This window comes from Hippocampus guttulatus, chromosome 4 (assembly GCF_054856545.1).
Source record: "Hippocampus guttulatus isolate MCC_2025c chromosome 4, RoL_Hgut_1.0, whole genome shotgun sequence".
NCBI lineage: Eukaryota > Metazoa > Chordata > Actinopteri > Syngnathiformes > Syngnathidae > Hippocampus > Hippocampus guttulatus.
The window spans coordinates 3939136-3960722 of NC_141264.1; the positions used below are offsets into that span (position 1 = coordinate 3939136).

The 21587-nt window shown below is 41.5% G+C and overlaps 2 protein-coding genes across 5 annotated transcripts; both read left to right on the forward strand.

Annotated features, from left to right (window-relative positions):
• The first annotated feature begins 204 nt into the window (after window positions 1-204).
• Window positions 205-4650, forward strand: LOC147205681 (uncharacterized). Its single transcript, XM_086109667.1, has 3 exons — window positions 205-274; window positions 2440-2498; window positions 3778-4650. The coding sequence occupies exons 2-3, from the start codon at window positions 2456-2458 to the stop codon at window positions 4182-4184; spliced, it is 450 nt and encodes a 149-aa protein (XP_085965793.1). The 5' UTR covers window positions 205-274; window positions 2440-2455; the 3' UTR covers window positions 4185-4650.
• A 4801-nt stretch (window positions 4651-9451) lies between these two features.
• cfdp1 (chromatin remodeling protein CFDP1) lies at window positions 9452-19877 on the forward strand. 4 transcript variants are annotated; one of them, XM_086109804.1, is made up of 8 exons: window positions 9452-9693; window positions 12111-12237; window positions 13637-13844; window positions 15041-15147; window positions 15292-15417; window positions 15651-15809; window positions 17524-17648; window positions 18880-19877. In XM_086109804.1, exons 1-7 carry the CDS (start codon window positions 9627-9629, stop codon window positions 17618-17620), a joined length of 891 nt encoding a protein of 296 aa, XP_085965930.1. In that variant the 5' UTR covers window positions 9452-9626; the 3' UTR covers window positions 17621-17648; window positions 18880-19877. The 4 variants fall into 4 exon arrangements, with proteins under 4 accessions (XP_085965930.1, XP_085965932.1, XP_085965929.1 ...); XM_086109806.1 differs by lacking the exon at window positions 18880-19877 and adding an exon at window positions 10547-10801 and having other exon boundaries at window positions 17524-18000; XM_086109803.1 differs by lacking the exon at window positions 18880-19877 and having other exon boundaries at window positions 17524-18000.
• The last annotated feature ends 1710 nt before the right edge of the window (window positions 19878-21587 follow it).

Below are 21587 nucleotides of genomic sequence, written 5' to 3' on the forward strand. Positions count from 1 at the left end.
ACTCGATTAACTAATGAATTACAACTTGGCAACATGACAAAGAAATACTGCATGGCAATACCGACCGAATAAAAACCACCTACTGTAATTGTGTGAAAACAAAAGAAAATCAAATCAGTGCTCCACCTTCGCAAGGGCCCCACCTTAATGGTGGTCGGGCAAGTGATTTAAGATCACTGGTAAGGACTGTGAGGCAACAGAAGAGAAACTGAAGCAGCACTGTCAACAACGCAAGGCCTGAGAGGGTTTCCAAGAGCAAACTTGAGTGTGCGTGGTGAGTACTTTCGCCATCTTCAAGTGTTTTCAGGGCACACAACATTAATGTTGGACATGTTTGGTGGTGCGCTTTGTACACTCATGGGAAAAATATGTATTTTGACTCAGGTTACATAGGACCACACACTTCCAAACCAAACTTATGACAAAAACTGCATTTTAAATACAGACAAAACATGTGCATACGTGCAAAAAAAAAGTGCTCTCAACATATTTCATTTTTCATAATACATTTCTTAGTGAAGTGGTAAAAGATCCATCCCTCAAGAACGTTTGAACGATCAAAAATGAACCATGAACTGTGAGTTTTATTTTAAAACATTACCATTCGAGGATGGCACGAAACGGGTGAAGAGCAAACCAAAATTAGGTGTAAGAATACATGTCAGGCGGCCCAGTAGTCCAGTGGTTAGCAAGTCGACTTCACAGTGCAGAGGTACCGGGTTCAATTCCAGCTCCATGTGGAGTTTGCATGGTCTCCCCGGGCCTGTGTGGGATTCCGCCGCGTATTCCAGTTTCCTCTCACATTCCAAAAACATGCATGGCAGGCTGATTGAACACTCTAAATTGTCCCTAGGTGTTAGTGTGGGCATGGATGGTTGTTCGTCTCTGTGTGCCCTGCGATTGGCTGGCAACCGATTTAGGGTGTCTCCCGCCTACTGCCCGAAGACAGCTGATATAGGCTCCAGCACCCCCCGCGACCCTAGTGAGGATTAAGCGGTTCGGAAAATGAATGAATGAATACATGTCATGCATTTTTCACAAATGTCACCTCATTTAAAGTTGTTATATTAATTAAGTAGTATTTTTTTGTTGTCTTGTTTTTACTTAAGAGGCCGCTCAAAGAGTGTGCCGGCTGCGCCCGCGGGCCATCAGTTGCCCATCCCTGGTCTCATATATTTCATGAATGCGTGTGATATTTCGTGTTTCCTTTATGCTCACCATCTTTGGAAATTGGAACGAAGCATTTTTTAAAAATTTGGATCAAAGATTTAAAATTGCCGTAAAGCTGCATTCAAAAAATGCCCTCATTACTTTTGGAATGATGGGGAATGATTAATACAATGCAGTATTACAAAATTTAAAAGCATTTAAAAATAAAAGAACTGAAGACATTTAAAACAAAGTCCAGAAATAAAAGAGAGAGTACTAAAATTACAGTGGAAGAAAAATATTTTTAAAACTGCATTTAAGTAAAAACAAATGCTTGATAAGAGCCCTTTTTAAGAGGATATTTTTTAACTTGGACTTTAAAGCAGTGACACTTGGGGCTGACTTCATACTCCCAACAAAGAACGAATAAAGTATTTTGGTGTTCAAAGATTTTTTTTCGGCCCAAATGGCTAACATTGAAACTTGTTTTGGACCCAACTCTTCCATCAATGACTATCCTAATGTCTTTGAGTCGGTGCGGAAAAAAAAATCTCCAAATGACAAAGCTTGCTGTGGTGACATGCTCCATTTCGTCAGCCTCATTATCCTGACAACTGCACAATAAAATCAACATTGCAATTAATATTGGCAAGCTAGAGGTAAGCACAGTTGAGTTCAGACCTTGGGAGGGAAAAAACGAAAAGTCTCCCCGGACTTTCGGATACATGACCTGCACAAGAGTAGGCCAAAGTACTCACGCTGTTGAGACTATGGATGGTGGTTCATAAACAAACGAAACAAAATTTTATTCTGCTATTCTTTTTTTTTACAGCAATTTTCCCATAGAAATAAAAAGTCACATATCAAACGAATGTTCCAAGCAGTATTACGAGAAAAATATTGTTGTTTTCTGATCATTACAATGCATTGCTTGGTGTCACACGCATGCACCACCAGACACATAAACACCACGCACGCACACACACGCGCACGCACACACTTTGTCAATGGCAGCATAATTAATGAGCAGTTCGTGAGTCCAAAAAAATATATAAATCTCAAAAAACAGTGGTTTCTGAAAAGAAGAGAAGTCCATCCAATAGCAACAACATTTAGATTGGCAGGGAGTTATGACTCTTCTTTCCAGTCGCAGTCCAGGTGTCTCGTGGCAATGCATGGGACCTGGGCCTCAACAAACTGAGTGCGTCCAAGCAGCCAGCTCTCCCATCATGTTCAGCAGATGGACTTTCTCTCGATGCACGTTTACCCTCCCTTTTCACCATCTTTTAGGACATCATCAGCCACAATGAGCATTCTCAAAGTGTTCACTGTTGCCCTAGTGCTGTTTGGTAAGTCATCAAACTCTCAGCTACAGTGAAACTCCTCTCCAACGAAATCATGTTTGCAGCAAGAAATTTTTCACCACAGGGGGTTTTCACTGTAGCAAATTTGATCTCAGATGTAAGCACACACACACACACACACACACACACACACACACACACACACACAAACAAACGCACGTGTACTCTATTTTTATTCCAATAGTGCATAAGTACGAGCACACACTTGTTTGACACTTCATATTGTCAGTGTAGAAAGAAAAAAAGGGAAAGAAATTGCAAAATTTACGATCAGCATTCACTTTCACTTTCATCAATTTCTTGGATAATGTATTTTATTTTGCTTCCTCTGTCTTTCATTTTGATCACTTTTACCCTCTCTTCCAGCATTAGAGGTCTTCTTGTCTTAGCTGCTTGACATCCAAAGGTCCGTTTTGTAGCCATTTTAGCAATGCAACGTCCATGCTCGTCTGAATCTAACAACAACAAATACTTCCTGGACCCAGTGGCTTTTCTTTCCACCATCTCACTGTCTCTAACTCGGCCTCCCCTCGATCGCCACCCAAGACAGCGTTGCTCAGCTGATGTCATGCAATGAACTTTTAAGCCAGCCACAGGACGCTTTGTAGTCCTCGATGGCAATAGTTAGCTGGCTAAGAACCTTTTGCTAACTGGAGCGCTTCTCTCTCATTAGCACTCCAGTTAGCGTAAGGTTTTTAGCATGATAACAAGTAAAGCATTCGAGGAAACGTTTGTTTATTTGAATGTCCGTCGAGCAATAAGCAATTTACTCTGAGCAGCTAATCGGATGCATTCCACTCTATCTTCTACGGACCTAGCTTCAGTACACACATAGACAGTGAGGTCCCTCTTGGCCAATCGGAGGCCAGGATGATGCTCGGTAAGCCAATGGCAGAGTAGCTATGAGTATGTTGCATTCAGTAAACTCGCAGCTGTGACCGAAATAAACCTTGTTTACTATGTAAACCAGTGTGGTGATTGCTGTTGCAGCTTCCGAACGAAGCAGTAGAGGTCGCTGTTGGATTAGACTTCGTTGTAGTGAATGTCTTCATGAGGCTGAAGCAGAGAAGATGATTTCGTAACAATTTTTTTCTGTCATATGGGGGGCAGGAGAATGGGAATGGTGTTAATGCATGAAGATTTTTTCACATTAGGGGGTATTTTCGCCCATGTAGGTTTCGTTCTAGAGGAGTTTCACTGTACCAAGTAACAAAGAGTAAGTGAAAGGTCACCATGTAACAAAGATGTCAACTCTTTATCACAGGAACCAGCTGTCTTTCAAATCACCATGGTCCACCAGGCCCGCCTGGATCACCTCCAGGGCTACCTGGGCCACCTGGTCCACCAGGACTAACCGGACCACATGGTCCCCCAGGGCAAGATGGTCCACCAGGACCACCTGGACCAGATGGTCCTCCAGGGCTAGATGGCCCACCAGGACCACCTGGGTCAGGTGGTCCACCAGGGCCAAATGGCCCACCAGGACCACCTGGATTCAATGGGCCACCAGGACCACCTGGACTAAATGGGCCACCAGGACCACCTGGACCACCAGGACCACCAGGACCAACCGGACCACCTGGACCACCAGGACCACCTAGTCCACCAGGACCACCTGGACCACCTGGACCACCAGGTCCTCCTGGGCCACCACTAAATTATCCATATTGACCTCCCTTTCACCATGGGCAACGACCACCTTGGCTACCACGACCTGGTCCATATCCATATTTGCCACCTGGTCCACCGCCATACTAGCCACATGGGCTACTGCCACCACCACCTGTCCAAATTTTATTTCATATCATAATAAGCAACCCTGGCAAATGTCAGCCACCAGTTCTCCTTGATAAAAACCACCCAAATTGACACCAAAAACTAAACAAAAGTCCACAGGGTACAGACTCACCACCACAGACCTGGCACGACATTGAATAGAGACTACGGGCCTCTTTGAAAATTCAAACCTCTTCACCTTTTTGCTTTTCCTTTAGTGTTGTGGAAAACAGCATTGGTTCAAGCAAAGCTACAGCAAAGTCGCTCCAACTCTGTGTCTGCCTGTCAGACTGCTCACACAAGGCAGAATGTTTGAAAACTATGCATTAACAATGAACATAAATACATCAGCAGCTGTGTAGTCCAGGTTTATTCAATAAAATAAATTGATTTTTCAAAATATGTTGTTTAACACTTTTATTGTACTCATATGGCATCATGAATACAGCATACCACAAAATCAGAGTATTTTTCCAGTCTCACACTGCAAAGAGGAACTTACTGGTCATTATTAAGTCAAGTCAAGTCAAGTACAACTTTATTTTCAAGATGAAATTTCTTCCCTCTCAACAAGACAACAAGAGCCGCTGCGGGTGCCTGCACCGCCATCAAAAGAACAGTTAACATAAGTGATAGAGAAATGTATGAACAAAATTGTATCATGTTTAAAGTTTCAGTTAATTTGGGCATGTCTGGACATACTCAGCGCAGAGGTGTCGGCCGTTTGGGCGGAGGGCCTTTTCTTGAGTAATCACGTCAAAGCAAGGGGGGTGAACAGATGGAAGAAGGCTAGATTCAATCACAGAGTGGGAATTAACAAATTGGGAACAAAGAGTTGTTGAATACCAAAAGACAGTTTGGGAACAGCTGTCGCGTGCAGGTGGACATTTGTCATCAGCAAAGTCTGTGACTTGTGTATTCGGGTAGATCAGATCACTACCGAGGGGCCGGACCGGGGGCGCGGTATGCCAATCTCGTGGGCAGTGTCTTTCTTGTATTTTGCAATAAAAGTTCGAACTGGCGGAGAGGGAGCCGAGTGTGTGATCATCGGAGCAACTACCGTCGTTCGCTCTCAGAGATCCGCTCCCGCCGATATTGAAGACAATTTTCCTGTGTGCAGAGTTATTTCTTTAACTTTGTCCGAGAAAATCTCTGACAATAAGACAAAATAATACAACACAACACATAAGACACAGACAGACGTGCAATCTTAATCACTTTTCCTCCATACACTTTGTTGTTTGAAACAGTTATAGATGAAAGAGGAGCGAATCAAAGTGTCCTTTTCACCAGTGGATCAAAGACGTCATGCTGAAAATGCGCACACGTCTGCTACAAGCTAGGTTTGAAAGCAACAAGAAGCTGTAGCGTCCATTAACGAAATAGAGATTGGCTCTCATCATCCAAGCTCACAGTTCCACATACACATCAGCGCTCTGCGCTGACGCTCCTTTCTTCTCATCGTTGGCTCCTCAAGCCATGTATCCATCCAGCCGCAGACCGTCCAACAGCACTGACCTTTCCGCTGAACAAAGCGGGGCTGTGAAAATGCTGCCCATTACAGGCGCAAGACACAATCGCCCCGGGGCTGTCCAGAAACGACAGTCAAATGACGCCGACATTCCTCCCAATCAAAAGAATTGTGCCGTACATACGTGCTGGTGAGAAGGTGCAACCACCAAGCACAGATTCTTCTTCTTTGATGAATGTTGTGGCCAAAAATGCTGAAAACAATCCACATCAGGTCCACACGACATAACAACAAGACCATGTGACAAAAGAAAAGACAAAAACAACAAAAACGCAAGGCTCTTGAAGAGCACTTGCCGACGGCTGCCTGCTCGGGTGCCATCTTGGAAAAAAAATAAGAAGATATCAATTAGTATGAAATACTATGGCCATTAGAAACACAATACTTCAGTTCTGGTTATATACCATGGGCCACAAGTAAACCTGACACTGTTAACATGATTCAATGTGCGTGTGTGTGTGTGTGTGTGTGTGTGTGTGTGTGTGTACTATTTATGTTTATGTACTTCAATGACTACTCACCCCCTTTATTAGTACAGAAGCATGTGCAGTAGTAGGAATTGAATGATTAAAATCATGTGATGAATCTTTCAAAAGAATGACCTTATACTTGAAATGCATGCTTTGACAAAAAGCTCTTTTTCTCCGTTTTTTGCCCAGGAATCGCTATTTTCATGAAACTTAGCCATTTTGTAATGCCAATTGCTGAAGAATGGAAAAAGATAGAAACAACATTTTTTTTTATGCTGAAAGAAGAGAGTCCAAACATTATTTTGGTTGGCTCCATGTTTATATAGCATTAGAACCAAATATTCTGTGGGCCTTGTAAGATCAGTCAAAATCCAGTAAAACGCTGGGATTGAGGGGGTTGCTCCAGTGAAAATGGCTGGGATTGAATGAGTTAAATGTCATTTTCACCGCCATCTCAATCTGTCATCCGTGCGCTTTCTCAGCGTGCGGATGAACAACCTTCGTATTTTAAAATTTTTTAAAAACATTTCACGACTGGAGACGTGAAATGTTGCTGACTTCCAAAATGGGAGCAGGGCGGGATTGGAGTTATTTTCTACTGTGGTCTAGGACGGAATTTTTTTATGGGCGTGGAAAAATCCACTCTCGCTGCACCCTCTAGTGCAGGGGTGGCCAACCAGTCAGAGACGAAGAGCCAATTTTTTTACTGTGTTACTGTAAAGAGCCACATCATACCTTTCCTCGCGCGCGGGTGCACACACACACACACACACACACACACGCGCACACACTTTTTTGGCCGAAGATCGATTTTTGAAGCGACCAACTTCCCACGAACGACCCGATCGCGCACGTGCAAGCACACACACACACACACACACACACACACACACACACACACACTGTTGAACCTACTGCTGCGGAAGTCTCTCGCTGGTCATGTGTAGGCATCATTGCTGGTGACTACACTCGGTTCGAGGCACAAGACTGGAGACGTTTCTTATTTTTTCTGTGTGGTCGCTACCACTGAGTCGCTGAACACCCTACGTGCCTCAGTGCACCGTCACTGACAGAAGCGAACTGCAGGGAAGCCCCACCCCCTATATTTATATACACCCCATAACACATATCCCTCCACACAAAATAGTACCAACCATTTAGTCATAGTGCCAGTGGCATACATCGTCACTCAACACACACACACACACACACACACGCACGCACACACACCCACACCCACCACACACCCACACACACACGCACGCGCACACATACACGCACACACACACACACACACACACACACGCGCACACACGCGCTCGCACTCACGCGGGTGCGATACAAACAAACACATCTTTTTTTTTTTTTCCCCACCCATTTCCTCCTCCCACCCCTTGCAGTCGATTTGGACCAGTTCGCTGGCTCCCGGTCGATTCTGATCAACGTATTGGGTCCCACTGCCTTAAAATCAGAGGTAATTCGCTGACTAGCTCAGCGCTTAGCGCCGTTGTTTGCGCATGAGCTGTGATGCAGTCATCCGATTGGTTGCCCTCTATGTCAATCAAGTAACGGGATTGATGAGAGGCTGACGTAGTACGTTCTGTGTATTTAGCGCCTTCGTTTGAATGGCATAGCCACTGCCGAGGCGTTTTCGACGCTTGTCGTGTGAAAGCCCGGGAGCCGCATTGAACCAGCCAAAGAGCCGCATGCGGCTCGCAAGCCGCGGGTTGGCCACCATTACTCTAGTGGGTGGATCTACCACCTGGTTGGTCATGGAAATGCTTTCAATAAGAGTTAATGAAAATTAAGAAATAACGAGAGAAGGGAATGCAAATAATACCACTGCTTTGGGAAAGAATAAACTAACAACAACAAACCCGTAATCATTAATAATTACTTTTTTCAGGCCATCAAGGCATGATGAGTAAAATAGTCCACATCGCTTTTTTTGTTTTAATTGTTCCATATTGCCCAGCACTAATGTCAAGATGGTGGCACTTCACCACGTTTGTTCATTATGGTTGCTGAAAGGTTATCTATTTTGATCAAGAAAGGTCCTATGAGGGCACGGGTGCCCAAGTCTGGTCCTCAAGAGCCCCTATCCAGCCGATTTGCGTGCTTCTCTCTCCTAGCACAAGTGGTTGAAACAATCAGCATCGTTATCGGGCTTCTGCAAAACTTGCTGATGAGCTGTTCTCTTGAATCAGGTGTGTTGGGGGAGGGCTAGATAGATATTTTTGAGGACTGGATTTGGGCACCCCGGTATTTGGGAGTTGGGTATGTTGAAGAGGAAAATAGTGATAAATCAGTTGGTAGATGACACAAACCTTTTTAAAAACATGAGAATCAAATTCCCTTAGCACTTGAAAACATGGGGGCTTTCTCAAAGGCTTTTGGGTTGAAACTAAATGTGGATAAATGCAGTTCAACCGTACGTTTTATGGATGGGTGGATATTGACGTCGAATGCCTGCTCTCTACAGTCAATTAATGGGATTACAGCTATGAAGGAGGTTAAATCCTTCCATTGTCCCAAACACCTCTTGCCCAAGACAAGAAAACTGCAATGGAAAGCAAACATTTTTGAAGCAATCCAGATAAATGGAGATCCAATCTTAACAGATGACGTCAGGGACAAATTACAATCTTTGGGAGGGTGCTTTTGTCCAAAACGTGCTTCTCCATCTGTTTCAAATAAAATGCTAAGATAATAATTACATGGGAATCTGTTACAGTATGGGTATTTTTGTGATATGCTATGTGATATATATGATAATTTTCTACGTTCTGTTAAACAAACAAACAAAAAAGGATGATACACTGCCATATATATATATATATATATATATATATATATATACACACCCACACGTATCGTGTTTTATTTTTATTTTATGTGTTGTGTTAGATTATTTTGTTTTTGTTTGTTAACTATTTTATAAAAAAGTACTTTGTTACAGCTGCAGCTGTTGTTAAAGCGCTGTATAAATAAAGATGTATTGTATTGTATTTGTTCCTTCAATTAATACAATAAAAGAACAATAATAACGTTTGCATCCATTATGGTAGGTGGCAGTAGTGTGCATTACAAGAAGAAGAAGAAGAAGAAGAAGAAGAAGAAGAAGAAGAAGAAGAAGAAGAAGAAGAAGAAGAAGAAGAAGAAGAAGAATGTAGTGCATCCGCTGGAGTAGAATACAGTAGTTCATATTTCCTTCGTTGTGGCGTAGCGAATGAAAGGTGAAACATTCTGTGTTTATTGTTTGTAGTTATTGTTATTATTATAGTATTCAGAGACGTTATTTTAACGCTTGCATCGCCTTTCAAATCATCTCCTGCGATGAACTATACTGACAGTGACTCTGATGGGTATTTATCCAGTGAGGATGCAGATTACGTTCCATCAGGTGAGAACAGCGCAGCCTGCAACCACGATGTAAACATGGCGTCTGTGTATTTGAGCATTTATGAGTGCACTTAAGTCTTTGTTAAACTGTACATCATTAACAGGTGGCCATCATAGATCGCAAGCATTCATCTGTTCATGTAACTGAAAAGCTTTTGCACCCTTGTGACCACGACGAAATTGACATCCCTATGCTAATGCATCGTGTTGTGTTTCCAGGTTTCCTCCCTAAAATTAGGACTGCAAAGTAATGAAGTTCTGAATGTTATGAAATTCTGTCTTGATAACACAAACAGTCCTTGACATTTAGTTTATCTTTCCATACATCTTCCGGTCGAAGTGTGCCAGATCGTGGGGTAGTGGGGAGAGCGGTTGGCACCAAGGTGACTCTTATTTCCATCGCGTAACGGGTTCAGATACCTTTCTGTACCTTTTTATTTTTATTATTTGCATTATTATTTTTAAACTATGTTTATAATTTCTAGCAGCCTGTCGGGAGTAGTACACGAACCGTTTTGTTTCACGTGTATATTGAAAATTTGAACAGTTCTGCAGTTCAGCAATTTCAATGGAGCTTGTGAGACAAAAAATAATTGCTGAAATGATTAGGGCCCCTTAGCACACAGGCCTCACAGTGCCGAGGTGCAGGGTACGAGCGCCGGCCTTCCTGTGAGGAATTGGCATGTTCTCCCCATGCCTGCGTGGGTTTTCTCCGGGTACACCGGTTTCCTCCCACATTCCAAAAACATGCATGACAGGCTGATTGAACACTCAACATTGTCCTAAGGTGTGAGTGTGAGCGCGGCTGGTTGTTCGTCTCTATTTGCCCTTTGATTGGCTGGCTACCGGTTCAGGTTGTCCCCCGCCTACTGCCCGAAGACAGCTCGGATAGGCTCCAGCACGCCCCGCGGCCCTTGTGAGGATAAAGCGGATCAGAAAATGGATGGATGATTAGGGCCCCAAAGCACACAGGCCTCACAGTGCCGAGGTGCAGGGTACGAGCTCTGGCCTTCCTGTGAGGATTTGGCATGTTCTCCCTGTACCTGCGTGGGTTTTCTCCGACTACTGTACTCTGGTTTCCTCCCACATTCCAAAAACATGCGTTGCAGGTAAATGGAACACTTTAAATTGACAACTCTAAATTGTGTGAGTGTGAGTGCGAATGATTATTTGTTTATATGTGCCCTGGTGCCCGAAGACAGCCGGGATAAGCTCCATCAAGGTTGTGGTTCGGGTAAGGATCAGCAGGGGTTAATCATCAAAAAAGATCAAATCAATCACGCAAAAATTTGTTTGTGATTAGAATTAAGAATAGTTCAATAGTATTGCATCTGTATATATATATATATATATATATATATATATATATATAAATAAAGTTGAGGTAAGGTTATTATTAGGAAACACAACGTTACTGGATTGATATTACCGCAGCTGGATGGAATTGGGAGCCAGTTAGTGTAGAAGTTGAACTGTAACACGACATTTGTATTCAAAGGACTGTAGTATGACCGTACATTGGCACAGCGTGAGATGATGTTCTCTACTCTCCAAACTATCTCTCATTAAATTAAATGCTGCTCTAACACTTTCCAAACAGGAGTTCATAACTACAATATCTTTATCCAAACGATGAGATGGCTGCACCTCGTGTTTAAAAAGCAAAAACAAAACATATACACATTTTAAATAGAGCCGCTGCATTGGTGGGGTTATATTGTCGTCGAAGCATGTGGAAAAACATCTCCATTTAATTTCATCAGGTATCTTGATAACAAAACGATAACAATATCACTATCTAACCAACTTCCCCACAATATGGTGATAATTATCGTATCATGACATTTGGATCTTCTTACAGCCCAAATAAATAAGTCATCTTTCTTTGAAAATTTGGTGCATAAAAAGGGACACTCATAATTTGATGTTCTACTGCATTGTTGTGTGCCCACAAAATCATTCTTCCACATCAATACAATCTTGTCATGAATCTTCACAGTCACTTCACAGTTACATTTTCATTAATTGTTTTGGAAAACCAATGTGGTAACACTCTATTTGAATATTTTAAAATATGTGTCATGGTTTTAATGAAATCTACTTAAATGATTTTTAAGTAACAGCATGAAAATGATCACATCAGAAACCCCACCATCCATCATTGGCCTCATTCAAATGGACTAATTCAGCGGTCAATAATACTTAATGCTTTGTAACGGCAAAATTATGATTAAACGCTTGCAAATCTTATGTATATATTTTTTTGGAACCCTACATTTGACCATCACAAGTAGCCCAAATGTTGTCAGCCAAAAAAATTGTCCTCCATCTGAATCTTTGTGATTTGAATGTGTTGTTTTTGTCCAGTGGTTCATGTGAAAAGAGCATTTCTGTTCTCATTTCCGTGTTTCTCCTCAGATAATAACGTCAGCGAGGATGACATCAATGAGTGTGAAAAGGAAGACCCTTTGCATGAAAATGATAGCGTGCCACTTCCTGACAGCATGGCCAAGAGGAAGGTCAAGAAAAAAGACAGCAGTTTGAGGTGGGTTGAGGAGCCAGGGGAAGTGAGAATTTGTGGGTCTGCTCAATAGGACTTGAACGAGCCACCATAGTTGAGATCTGTGCCGTGTCTTTATTTCGGACTTACGGTTCGATAAATGATTTGTTTTATTTAATGTAAAAATAAATCATCTAGAATACAGTAGTTTTATCGATAGATGAAGACAATTAATATTAGAAATATACCAATATTTCCATCATAGGTTAACCCTTTTAGGGACAACGGTTACGACAGTGGACAGTTTAACATGTTATCAGGTTATACAGGGTGCATGAAAGGGTTAGTATCAACTTTTTTTTAAAAATTCCTAATACATTAATTTATTTAACAAGTCTTTCTTCTATTCATATATTTTAATATCATAAAAACATTTGTCACACTCGACTGCATCTGCGTTCTGTACTCCACTTACACAGATGAAAAATTTGAATTTAATTAAAAATTCCCAAGGGGCAATTTAAAAGTGCATGACAGCAGCTTTGACAGCAGCTTAAGAGGCGTATTAAACGCATGCTGCACATTCAGATAAACAAGAAAGCCATAGCACAGTATGTTTCCTGTACATTAAAAATAAACACAACTGCGTTCAGTATTTTGATGTGGCCTCGCAGTTTCTCCTGTGACCCCTTGGGACAATTTGCTGTCCGCCCCAAGTTTTAAACTGTACTTTGTGTGTGTGTGTGTGTACGTGTATGTGTGTGTGTGTATATATATATATACTGTATATATAAATAAAATATACCACAGTTCACAATTTAAAACTCACTTGGGAATGTCATCTTTTTAAAGAAATGCATTGGTTTTTAAAATAAATAAATAATAAGTGTATATATGAAGGCAATAAGCCCACATACTGTCCACAAACATGCATGAATAGATAGATAGATATGTATTACAAGGCTTGAAATCATAGTTTACATGTCAAAATGTTTCATCTTGCGCCTCCTTCAAACCCATTGAATAGCAAAATGGCAACCTTGAAAAGAAGGAAGAACCACCGAGATGGTCTCAAAATGCTTTGCTGGCCTCACATCACCTCCTGCGGGTAGTCAGATGTCGAAGGAATCTATCATGTGCTACTTACGCAGAAGCAGCTTCCCAGCAACAGCTTTGGCCGGCTACTAGTGTGCCTTAACATGTTGTGGTGTCGCTCCTAAGTTAATAATCATTGCCTTCGTGACCGCGAAAAAGCTACGTTTCTGACAAGCATCATACTCACAAAGAGATGACGAGAAAAGATGAAAAAACCACGCTAAATGCTATGATAACCAAAAATTCACACAGCTGGCCCATTCAACACTACTTTTTGTGTGATATATGTATATTTGTGTAAATGTGTGTATTATATATTATAACAACTGATTTGTGTGATTCTCCACAGAAAGAGACCAAAACGTGTGGTGAAAGTAGACAAAGAGGAGAAGAATGGTGATGGTACCGAAGATGTGGAAAAACTGGCACAAGTACAGAATGATGAGAAAGGTGCACAAAAGAAACAATCCGATGACCTCTGGGCTCGTTTCTTGTCTGATGTTGCCCCCAGACCGAAAGCATCGATGGCTGGGTCACCATCTCACACCACACCGGAGGTAATTTAGGAATAATGCAATGTTTGACACCAGTGTATTGTTTGAAAATCAAATCATAAACTGAGCACGAATGTGAGTGCAACAGCCATATTCAATGCTGTGCAAGTCTCAAGACAAGCAAGTCTCCTGACGCACCACCTCACAGAACTACCTGAGGGAAGCTGCCAATCATCTTCAGTTCCACATAACAAATGGAGGTTGGTTGAGCAAACTCCCATGCACCCATGAGGACCCTGCTGAGGGTATAGAGCTGGTCCACTGTCCCACCACCAGAATAAAAAACACATTACAATGATTTGACTTCCTGATGGTCCTGCCTCTTCAGCACCCCTGAGTAGACCTTACCAGGTGGCTGAGAATTGTGATCCTCCTGTAGATGGAACACACTCTCATGTGCCCCCTCTTAACTCATTCACTCCCAAAGACGTTTTTAAACGTCTTTTCAGACTTGGTCCAGAATTGGCTGGTACTGAATGAATTAAACAGGGGACCCACCACCGCGGCCTGCCAATCCAGAAGCACTTTGCCTGACGCCCATACCATGTTGCAGCGGTATGTCAACCAGGACGGCATCCAGAGCCTTTAGGAACGACGGGAAGATACTTGACGGCATACCCCGCCGCCGGGGTCCACCAACTGGTTTGAGGATTGCTGCCATAACAGGCACTGACCACCTTGCTGGCGCAGCACCAGTCGGCTACTTCAGCAACGGAGACACAGCACTGTCCCCTGCTTCCTCAGGGACATGGTAGAAATTATCCCAAAGGTGGGAGCTGAAACTCCTCATGACAGGGGACTCTGCCCGACGTTCCCAGCAGACCCTCTAAATACATTTGCATATGCCTGGTAGGATCTTTTCCAACTCACAACCAGGTGACAGCTCCACCCATCTCTTCACTTGCGTGCCCAAGACATTAGCTGCAAGGCTGCTTACACAACCCTGAAGTCGATCTTAAAACTGTGCCCGAGGGTGTCCTGGTGCCAAGTGCGCATTTGGACAAGCTTGAGTTTTGAACATAATTTGTGATTAGCGCAGTAGTTCATTAACAGACCACTGCTCATGTGCTGCTCTTTGCCTCTCACCGTGAGCAATTTGGAGAGGAATTGGAACATGGTGTCTATCGTGGAGGTCTATTTAGGGAACAGTAGTTTCACATTTCTTGATATTCTAACAATCTGTTGTTCTTATTCCTCAGGCTAATCCTTCTGCTTCTAATGTTTGTATGAGAACTGAATCACAGGAATCAGATCCAGCAAAAGTCACCATCGTGAAAGTTTTTGATTTTGCAGGAGAAGAAGTCAGGTACAATATGTCATTATCCCACCAAGGATGTTTTTTTTATATATTTTTTTATGTATATTCTATCATATACCGATCACAAACAGCTTGAAAACGTTGTTTTCTGCCGCCTTTGATTTGCATATTCACTGTCTCTTGCTTTGTTAGAGTCAATAAAGAAGTATTAGCAGACTCCAGAGAAGCAAAGATCCATCTCAAGAGCCAGTGTACAAAAGAGAAGACGGGCGAAGAAAGTCCCACATCTTCCAACCAATCAACCTGTCCTGGCCCCAGGTATGATGAACCACACAATCAATTACAGTGGGGCAAAAAAGTATTGGGACAGGCGCTGATTGTGCAAGGAAAGTTGTCCCACTCAAAGGGATGAGAGAGCTCAGCTCGTGTATGAATGTTACCTTGTTCATCTCGCCATTCACGAAATTTGATACAGTCTAAGGATATTTACATATGCTATATTCGTGATTTGATCAGCTGTCAAGTCAAACGTCTCCATTTTGTGTTCGCAGTTCCAAACGCCCAGCAGGCATGTCCAGTTTACTGAGTCGTATTGGGGGAAAGAAACAAAAAATGAGCACGCTGGAGAAGTCAAAGATGGACTGGGATGCTTTTAAATATGAGGAGGGTATCACTGAGGAGTTGGCAATACACAACAGGGGTAGAGAAGGGTAAGAGATGCTGATGATCTGCGTCCCTCGTTTTTATTATCACTCTAACTATGAAATACCGGTAGATTGAAATCCCGCCTCCCTTATAATTTGTCTTTTGTGTATTTATCAGTTGATTGTTGAAAAGGACTGTCATGCCATGTCTGCAGGGCTCGCAAGTGTGACCATTCCGCTTGCAAACGCTCCTGCTTTTTTCAATGTGTGCCGAGTAAAAATTTAATCCGATCGCCCAGCGCGAGTGCATGTTTTATTGCTCCTACCGGTACATACAGTGAAGGAGGTCCACCTCTGTGTCCGCCTGTCAGAATGCACACAGAAGGTTGACCGTGCGTCAGGTTCAATCTTTCCTGTGGAAATTAAATAAAGAAATATCCAAGTCTGGGCGTGTCCTTTGCCAGATTGACGGCCATCTAACGAAACGAGAAATGAGCACGGTCTGCTTTATAAAGGACGGCTTTCCATCCAGCACGCTCCCATTCACCGAGGCGCTCACGACCCGCTTCACATTTGGGCAACGGACGCTGCGTGCTTGACTAGTTTTAGTCATATACAGTATGTCGAATTATTCGTACTGTTGGGTAGTATTGTTGAAGAACACAACATGTAAATGGATGGGTGGGTCTTGAAGAATGAATTTGTACTAACTTGCGAGTGGGCGTCATAGTGGTCGACTAGTTAGCCTGTCCGCCTCACAGTGCAGAGGTGCATGGTTCGATTCCGGCTGCGGCCTTCCTGTGTGGACTTTTCATGTTTTCCCCATGCCTTTCCTCCCACATTCCAAAAATACGCATGGCAGGTTAATAGAAAACTCTAAATTATCCCAAAGTGTGAGCGTGTTTGTCTATGTGTGCCCTGCGATTGGCTGGCAACCAGTTCAGGGTGTCCCATGACGGCCCGTCGATGGCACCTTTTCATTGCATGATGTACGCATCCCCTCGTTAATGATATTTTTTCATGACTGCTGCATGGCAAACCAGTTGATTATTTTTTGGCGCATGAAGGCCGCCATTAATGAATATTCCTGGGCCATATTGTGGCCCCAGCATGACCCTTTGCTGGGCGATAAGGCTGAAAATTGTAACGCAATCTCAGTATCTCATATTGGTCGATAAGTGTTGAGCTTTTATTTATTTTAAAACTTTGCACAACTCAAAATAAGGACCTGGAGAAAAAAGGTTGAAGGTAGTGATTTTATATTAACATTTAATAGTTAAGCTTTAAGAGATCAAGTCAACTATTACAAACGTCAAATGAACTGGTTGATATTAAGGCCCAGTGTCCAAACTAAGGCCTAAGATTAGTTAAAAAAGATGAAAGTAGGCAGAGTGAGAAGAGAGGTTGTCAGAAAAATAGGTCCCATTTTGACTAATAAATGTCTTTATACACTGCAGAACATTTCTCCCCCCTCCTAAATTCCTATTCATTCCTTCATATTGAATCTTTTTTTTCCAAGTACAAAGATCTTGTTAATATGTTCAATTCAAGCCTCTTGCATTTTTATTGCTGTGGCATCCATACTTTACGAAATTTGCATCTTTGCACACATTCAAACCGTGAATGACCTTCTATTTTAATGTTTAATGTTTTGTTTTTAAATTTTGTTGGTCTCTTTTTATTTTCACACATCTCTGTACTTACTGTCCTTTCTTTGCGGATTTGTGAATGTAAAAGTTGGTCTCACACACTTTTTTTTTATCCTCTTTTCTCTGTCAAGGTATGTGGAACGGAAGAACTTCTTGGAGCGTGTTGATCACAGACAGTTTGAGATGGAGAAAGCAGTGCGTCTAAAAAACATGAAGTATTCCTCATAAAACGGGACTATCATATTTCCTCTGTAAAGTGAGTTCAAATGCTTCTTTGTCTTAAGTATATTTCGTTATTCGAATAATAATTGTCCGAGTTTGTAATAAATGTGATATCAAGGCCAAGTTTTTCTCTCTGTATTATAAACTTTACTCATTGAAGTTGACAGCCTTTTTTTGGCAGTGAACATAATCTGGTTTACGGCCATGGAAAACCGACAAGCAGAATTTCAGGTCAACCCTTCTTCTATTTTATGCTGTGATTAATAATATTTCTCCGTTATTATTTCTGTGTTTGAAATAACATTGACTATTTTATCCAACTTCAACTTCCCGTGTACCCTCCGCCTCCGACAATTGTGAATAAAGCAGCATGTGGATTAACAGGTCCTTTGTCTCTCATTGCCGAGTTGTTGTTTGGGCTAGTAAATGGCATTCTCATCGTTTATGAATTTATTGTGCATTCATATGCCAATAGTTCGTAGCATTTACATGAAACATACAGTCCTCCATCCTTCCTGTTGACACTTTTGGAGTGCCTTTTTCAAGAGAAAATAAATACACTCACAATTCAGGAAGCGACTTGCAGATCTCAACTGCGCATTCACGTTTAAAAAAAATGGCTACCAAAAGAGTGGACATTGGATTTTGTATGCTGGTCCAAAAATGTCTGCCCAATAAAGCTCGCTGGAATTGTTTAATAGGCTTAAGCCTTAAGTAATAAAACGACAGGTGCACTTTGTGCCATGTTTAACTACTCTAATGGAATTTATAGGTTTGAATGTTGGCGTAAAAAAAAAAAAAAAACACCATTGCAAAGCTCCAACAAGTTCTTGCAAAAACGGAAAAAGAAATTCAGTTTGGAAACTTCCAACCGAAAAGAAACATCCAGACCCACATCAAAGATGGACTAATATTGTCAGTTTGACAAACGCATTTGTTTGGTCAGTCAGTATTTTGAACCCGAGGGAAGGACAAATGCAACAAATGTTCCCGATTGAATTTTGGTCCAAGCATGTCCGTGTGATGGGCCCAACAACCCCTGGGCTGAACAATATGGCTGAAAAGTGTAATTTTATATTGATCGATATGGTTAAGTATTGATTTTCTTTTTGAACTTTGTACAATTTAGAATAAAGACCTGGAGTAAAACACTTCAGTGTCATGATTTTATTTTAACACGGAAATTAATAAAAGGTCAATCCAATTTTTAAAAATAAATGGCTCGATATAAAGATTGAATAAACTTATTTTTTCCACGCTCTAAGGACGCGACCCTCCCTGGCACACCCCCTGTTCCATCCTCTCCCCTCAGGCAGGAGGCTACTGAGCATCTGGAGCAGTACCACCAGGCGGAGGAACACCTTCTGAAAAGAAGGTGTTAGATCGTTAATCTCTGTTAATCCTTTGAACACTGTAATAATCTATGGGAGTAGTGAAATTACATTGAGAAATAGACTTTGCGTCTTTATTTTTGATGGAAATATACCAGCGTCGAAAAACAGCTTACATCCAGTATACATGTGAAACGTTGCCCCGCATGTTCTACAAAACATTTTACTGTCATGTCAATATGAAAACAATCTGTCGACTTTTTTTGTGTGTGTGTGTGTGTGTGTGTTTATACATTTAATAGTTTACAGCACAAAGCAACATGGTGGAAGATTTGTTTTTAATATGTTGAGTCATATTGGACGCTTGGCTCGGATTTCTTTTGCTAGGTTGCTACCGACATTTACAAAATATTCTTTCAACTCATTAACTATTTCTGCAATTTTATCAATGACAGTATTTTTATCTTTAATTCAGTATTCTGGATAGTCTATTTTTAGAGCTGTTTGAATGTTGTATTTCCCATATTATGTGTTGCTTTTATTCTGCTCTAGTAATGCGTGATAAAGAGCTCTCTTGCTTGTTCTTATATTTACAAATTTATTTCAAAAGGCCATATACTTTATTCAAGCATCTTTTGTTCTGCATTTTATTAATATTTAGAATGCTTTTTGTTTTTCATACATTCTCTTTCCCTTTCTTCATCAATTATGAACAATGTTTATCATGTAGAGAGATCGTGGTTGACTGAAAATATTTGGGTATTCATTTGCATAGACTTCAGACCGGTTTTGGTTTTCTAGGTCCAATTTAAAAGCAGCAATGGAACATTTTGATCTTAGTCTTATTTCTGGTATGAGTTGTTAGCTTTGTACTAAAGAGTTTGTACTTTTTATCTTAAGTGTAGGAGTTGAATAAGTACATGTATACTAGTATCTGTACTTCTATTCAAGGGCATCGTGTTTGCACTTGCCACCATGATGTGACCTGTGTGACACTGAGACATTTTCTCTCCCAGACTTTTCTGTTATGTCGTCCTTTCAACTTGGCGATACACATCACAACGCAACTGGGGCAATCGAGACACAGATTTTGTTATATAATTTGTGGGGTTAAGTTCAGGCTGCTTTAATTGTAAAGCATTACCTCTACGGTTTAGCAGCAGATCAGTGTAGTATCAATGTCGTGCCCTGCTTCACGAGCACACCCATAATAGTAAACACGAGTATGAGGAACAATAACAAGGGCTGCTTTAGCAAACCATTTAGTTGTCGTCAATTGTTTGGGTTTTTTTTTCTCTCTTCAAGCATAAACTCTTTTCCCTTATGCAGCAAAAAATAAATATAGGTTTTGGAGTGGCCAAGTCCAAATCTGGACTCAGTAAACCCAAATGAGATGTAGGTATGACCATAAACCGGCAGTTTATGCTGGAAAAGCCTCCAACATGAACAAATTGAAACAAGCTCAACCTCACACTATACACAATACAATTCAGCTGTGCAAATTGAAACCCACATTTTTCTACATGACTTTTGGAATTACATTCATTCACCAATCAATAGTAAACAAGTGCATCATAATAATGAAACACAAAAGGAACAATAACATAGGCTGCTTTTCTTAGCAAATGTTTTCATCTTGGTAAATCTCAATTCATTATGACATGGTCTTCAGTTAGATTCGGTCATTCACAAAAGTGATCAGCTTCACTTGAGTCAGAGACAAGTTTTCTTGAAAAGTCATGAGGAAAATAATACATTTTGCACTTATTCTGTATGCGCAGGTCAGAAATCATTCATTCATACATTCATTCATTTTCCGAACCGCTTCATCCTCACTAGGGTCGCTGGGGCCTATCCCAGCTGTCTTCTGGCAGTAGGCGGGGGACACCCTGAGCCAGTTGCCAGGCAATCGCAGGGCACACAGACACGAAAAACCGTTCACGCTCACACTCACACCAAGGGACAATTCGGAGTGTTCAATCAGCCTCCCATTCATGTTTTTGGAATGTGGGAGGAAACCGGAGAAAATCCACGCAGGCACGGGGAGAACTCCACACAGGAAGGCCGGAGCTGGAATCGAAACCAGTACCTCTGCACTGTGAAGTCGACATGCTAACCACTCGACTACCTACCGGGCTGCGCCAGAAATCAAATATTTAAAATAACATACATTTAATGAAGATTGTCATGGATTGTGAATAAAATGTTATATTTAGCAATTTGTCAGCCCACCAGCAAGGGCTGAAAAAAAAAGCTACAGACAAATCTTATTAAATTTTAAGAATTGACATGTCCCACTGCTGTTAACATTGGTAAGCAACATTTGAAACGCTGACTTGATTACCTGGCTTTGTGTAGATGTGATCCATGGCAACCTAAAAGTTGCCGTTATGAAGGTTTTGTAAATTGTGTTTTTAAACATGTGATAACTGATCTACGTTAAAGAAGAGCATGCACTATGTGGGTGACCTTCACTACGTTTCTCACTCTCTTCTTTTGCTTTGGCGCAACACGTCCCAAAACCATTGGGATGTTTTCTTTTTAACTTCCTAAATGTCATCTTTATGTCTGCCATTGGGAGGTTAAAAAAAAACTGGCGGAAACGGGTTTCCTGACCTCGTTAATTTGTCAGTACGTTTTTT

Coding starts and splice junctions, on each gene's coding strand:
- LOC147205681 (XM_086109667.1), top strand. CDS start 2,456: ATGAGCATTCTCAAAGTGTTCACTGTTGCCCTAGTGCTGTTTG. Junction 2,499..3,777: donor TGTTGCCCTAGTGCTGTTTG/GTAAGTCATCAA, acceptor TCTTTATCACAG/GAACCAGCTGTCTTTCAAAT.
- cfdp1 (XM_086109804.1), top strand. CDS start 9,627: ATGAACTATACTGACAGTGACTCTGATGGGTATTTATCCAGTGAGGAT. Junction 12,238..13,636: donor AAAAAAGACAGCAGTTTGAG/GTGGGTTGAGGA, acceptor GATTCTCCACAG/AAAGAGACCAAAACGTGTGG. Junction 13,845..15,040: donor CATCTCACACCACACCGGAG/GTAATTTAGGAA, acceptor CTTATTCCTCAG/GCTAATCCTTCTGCTTCTAA.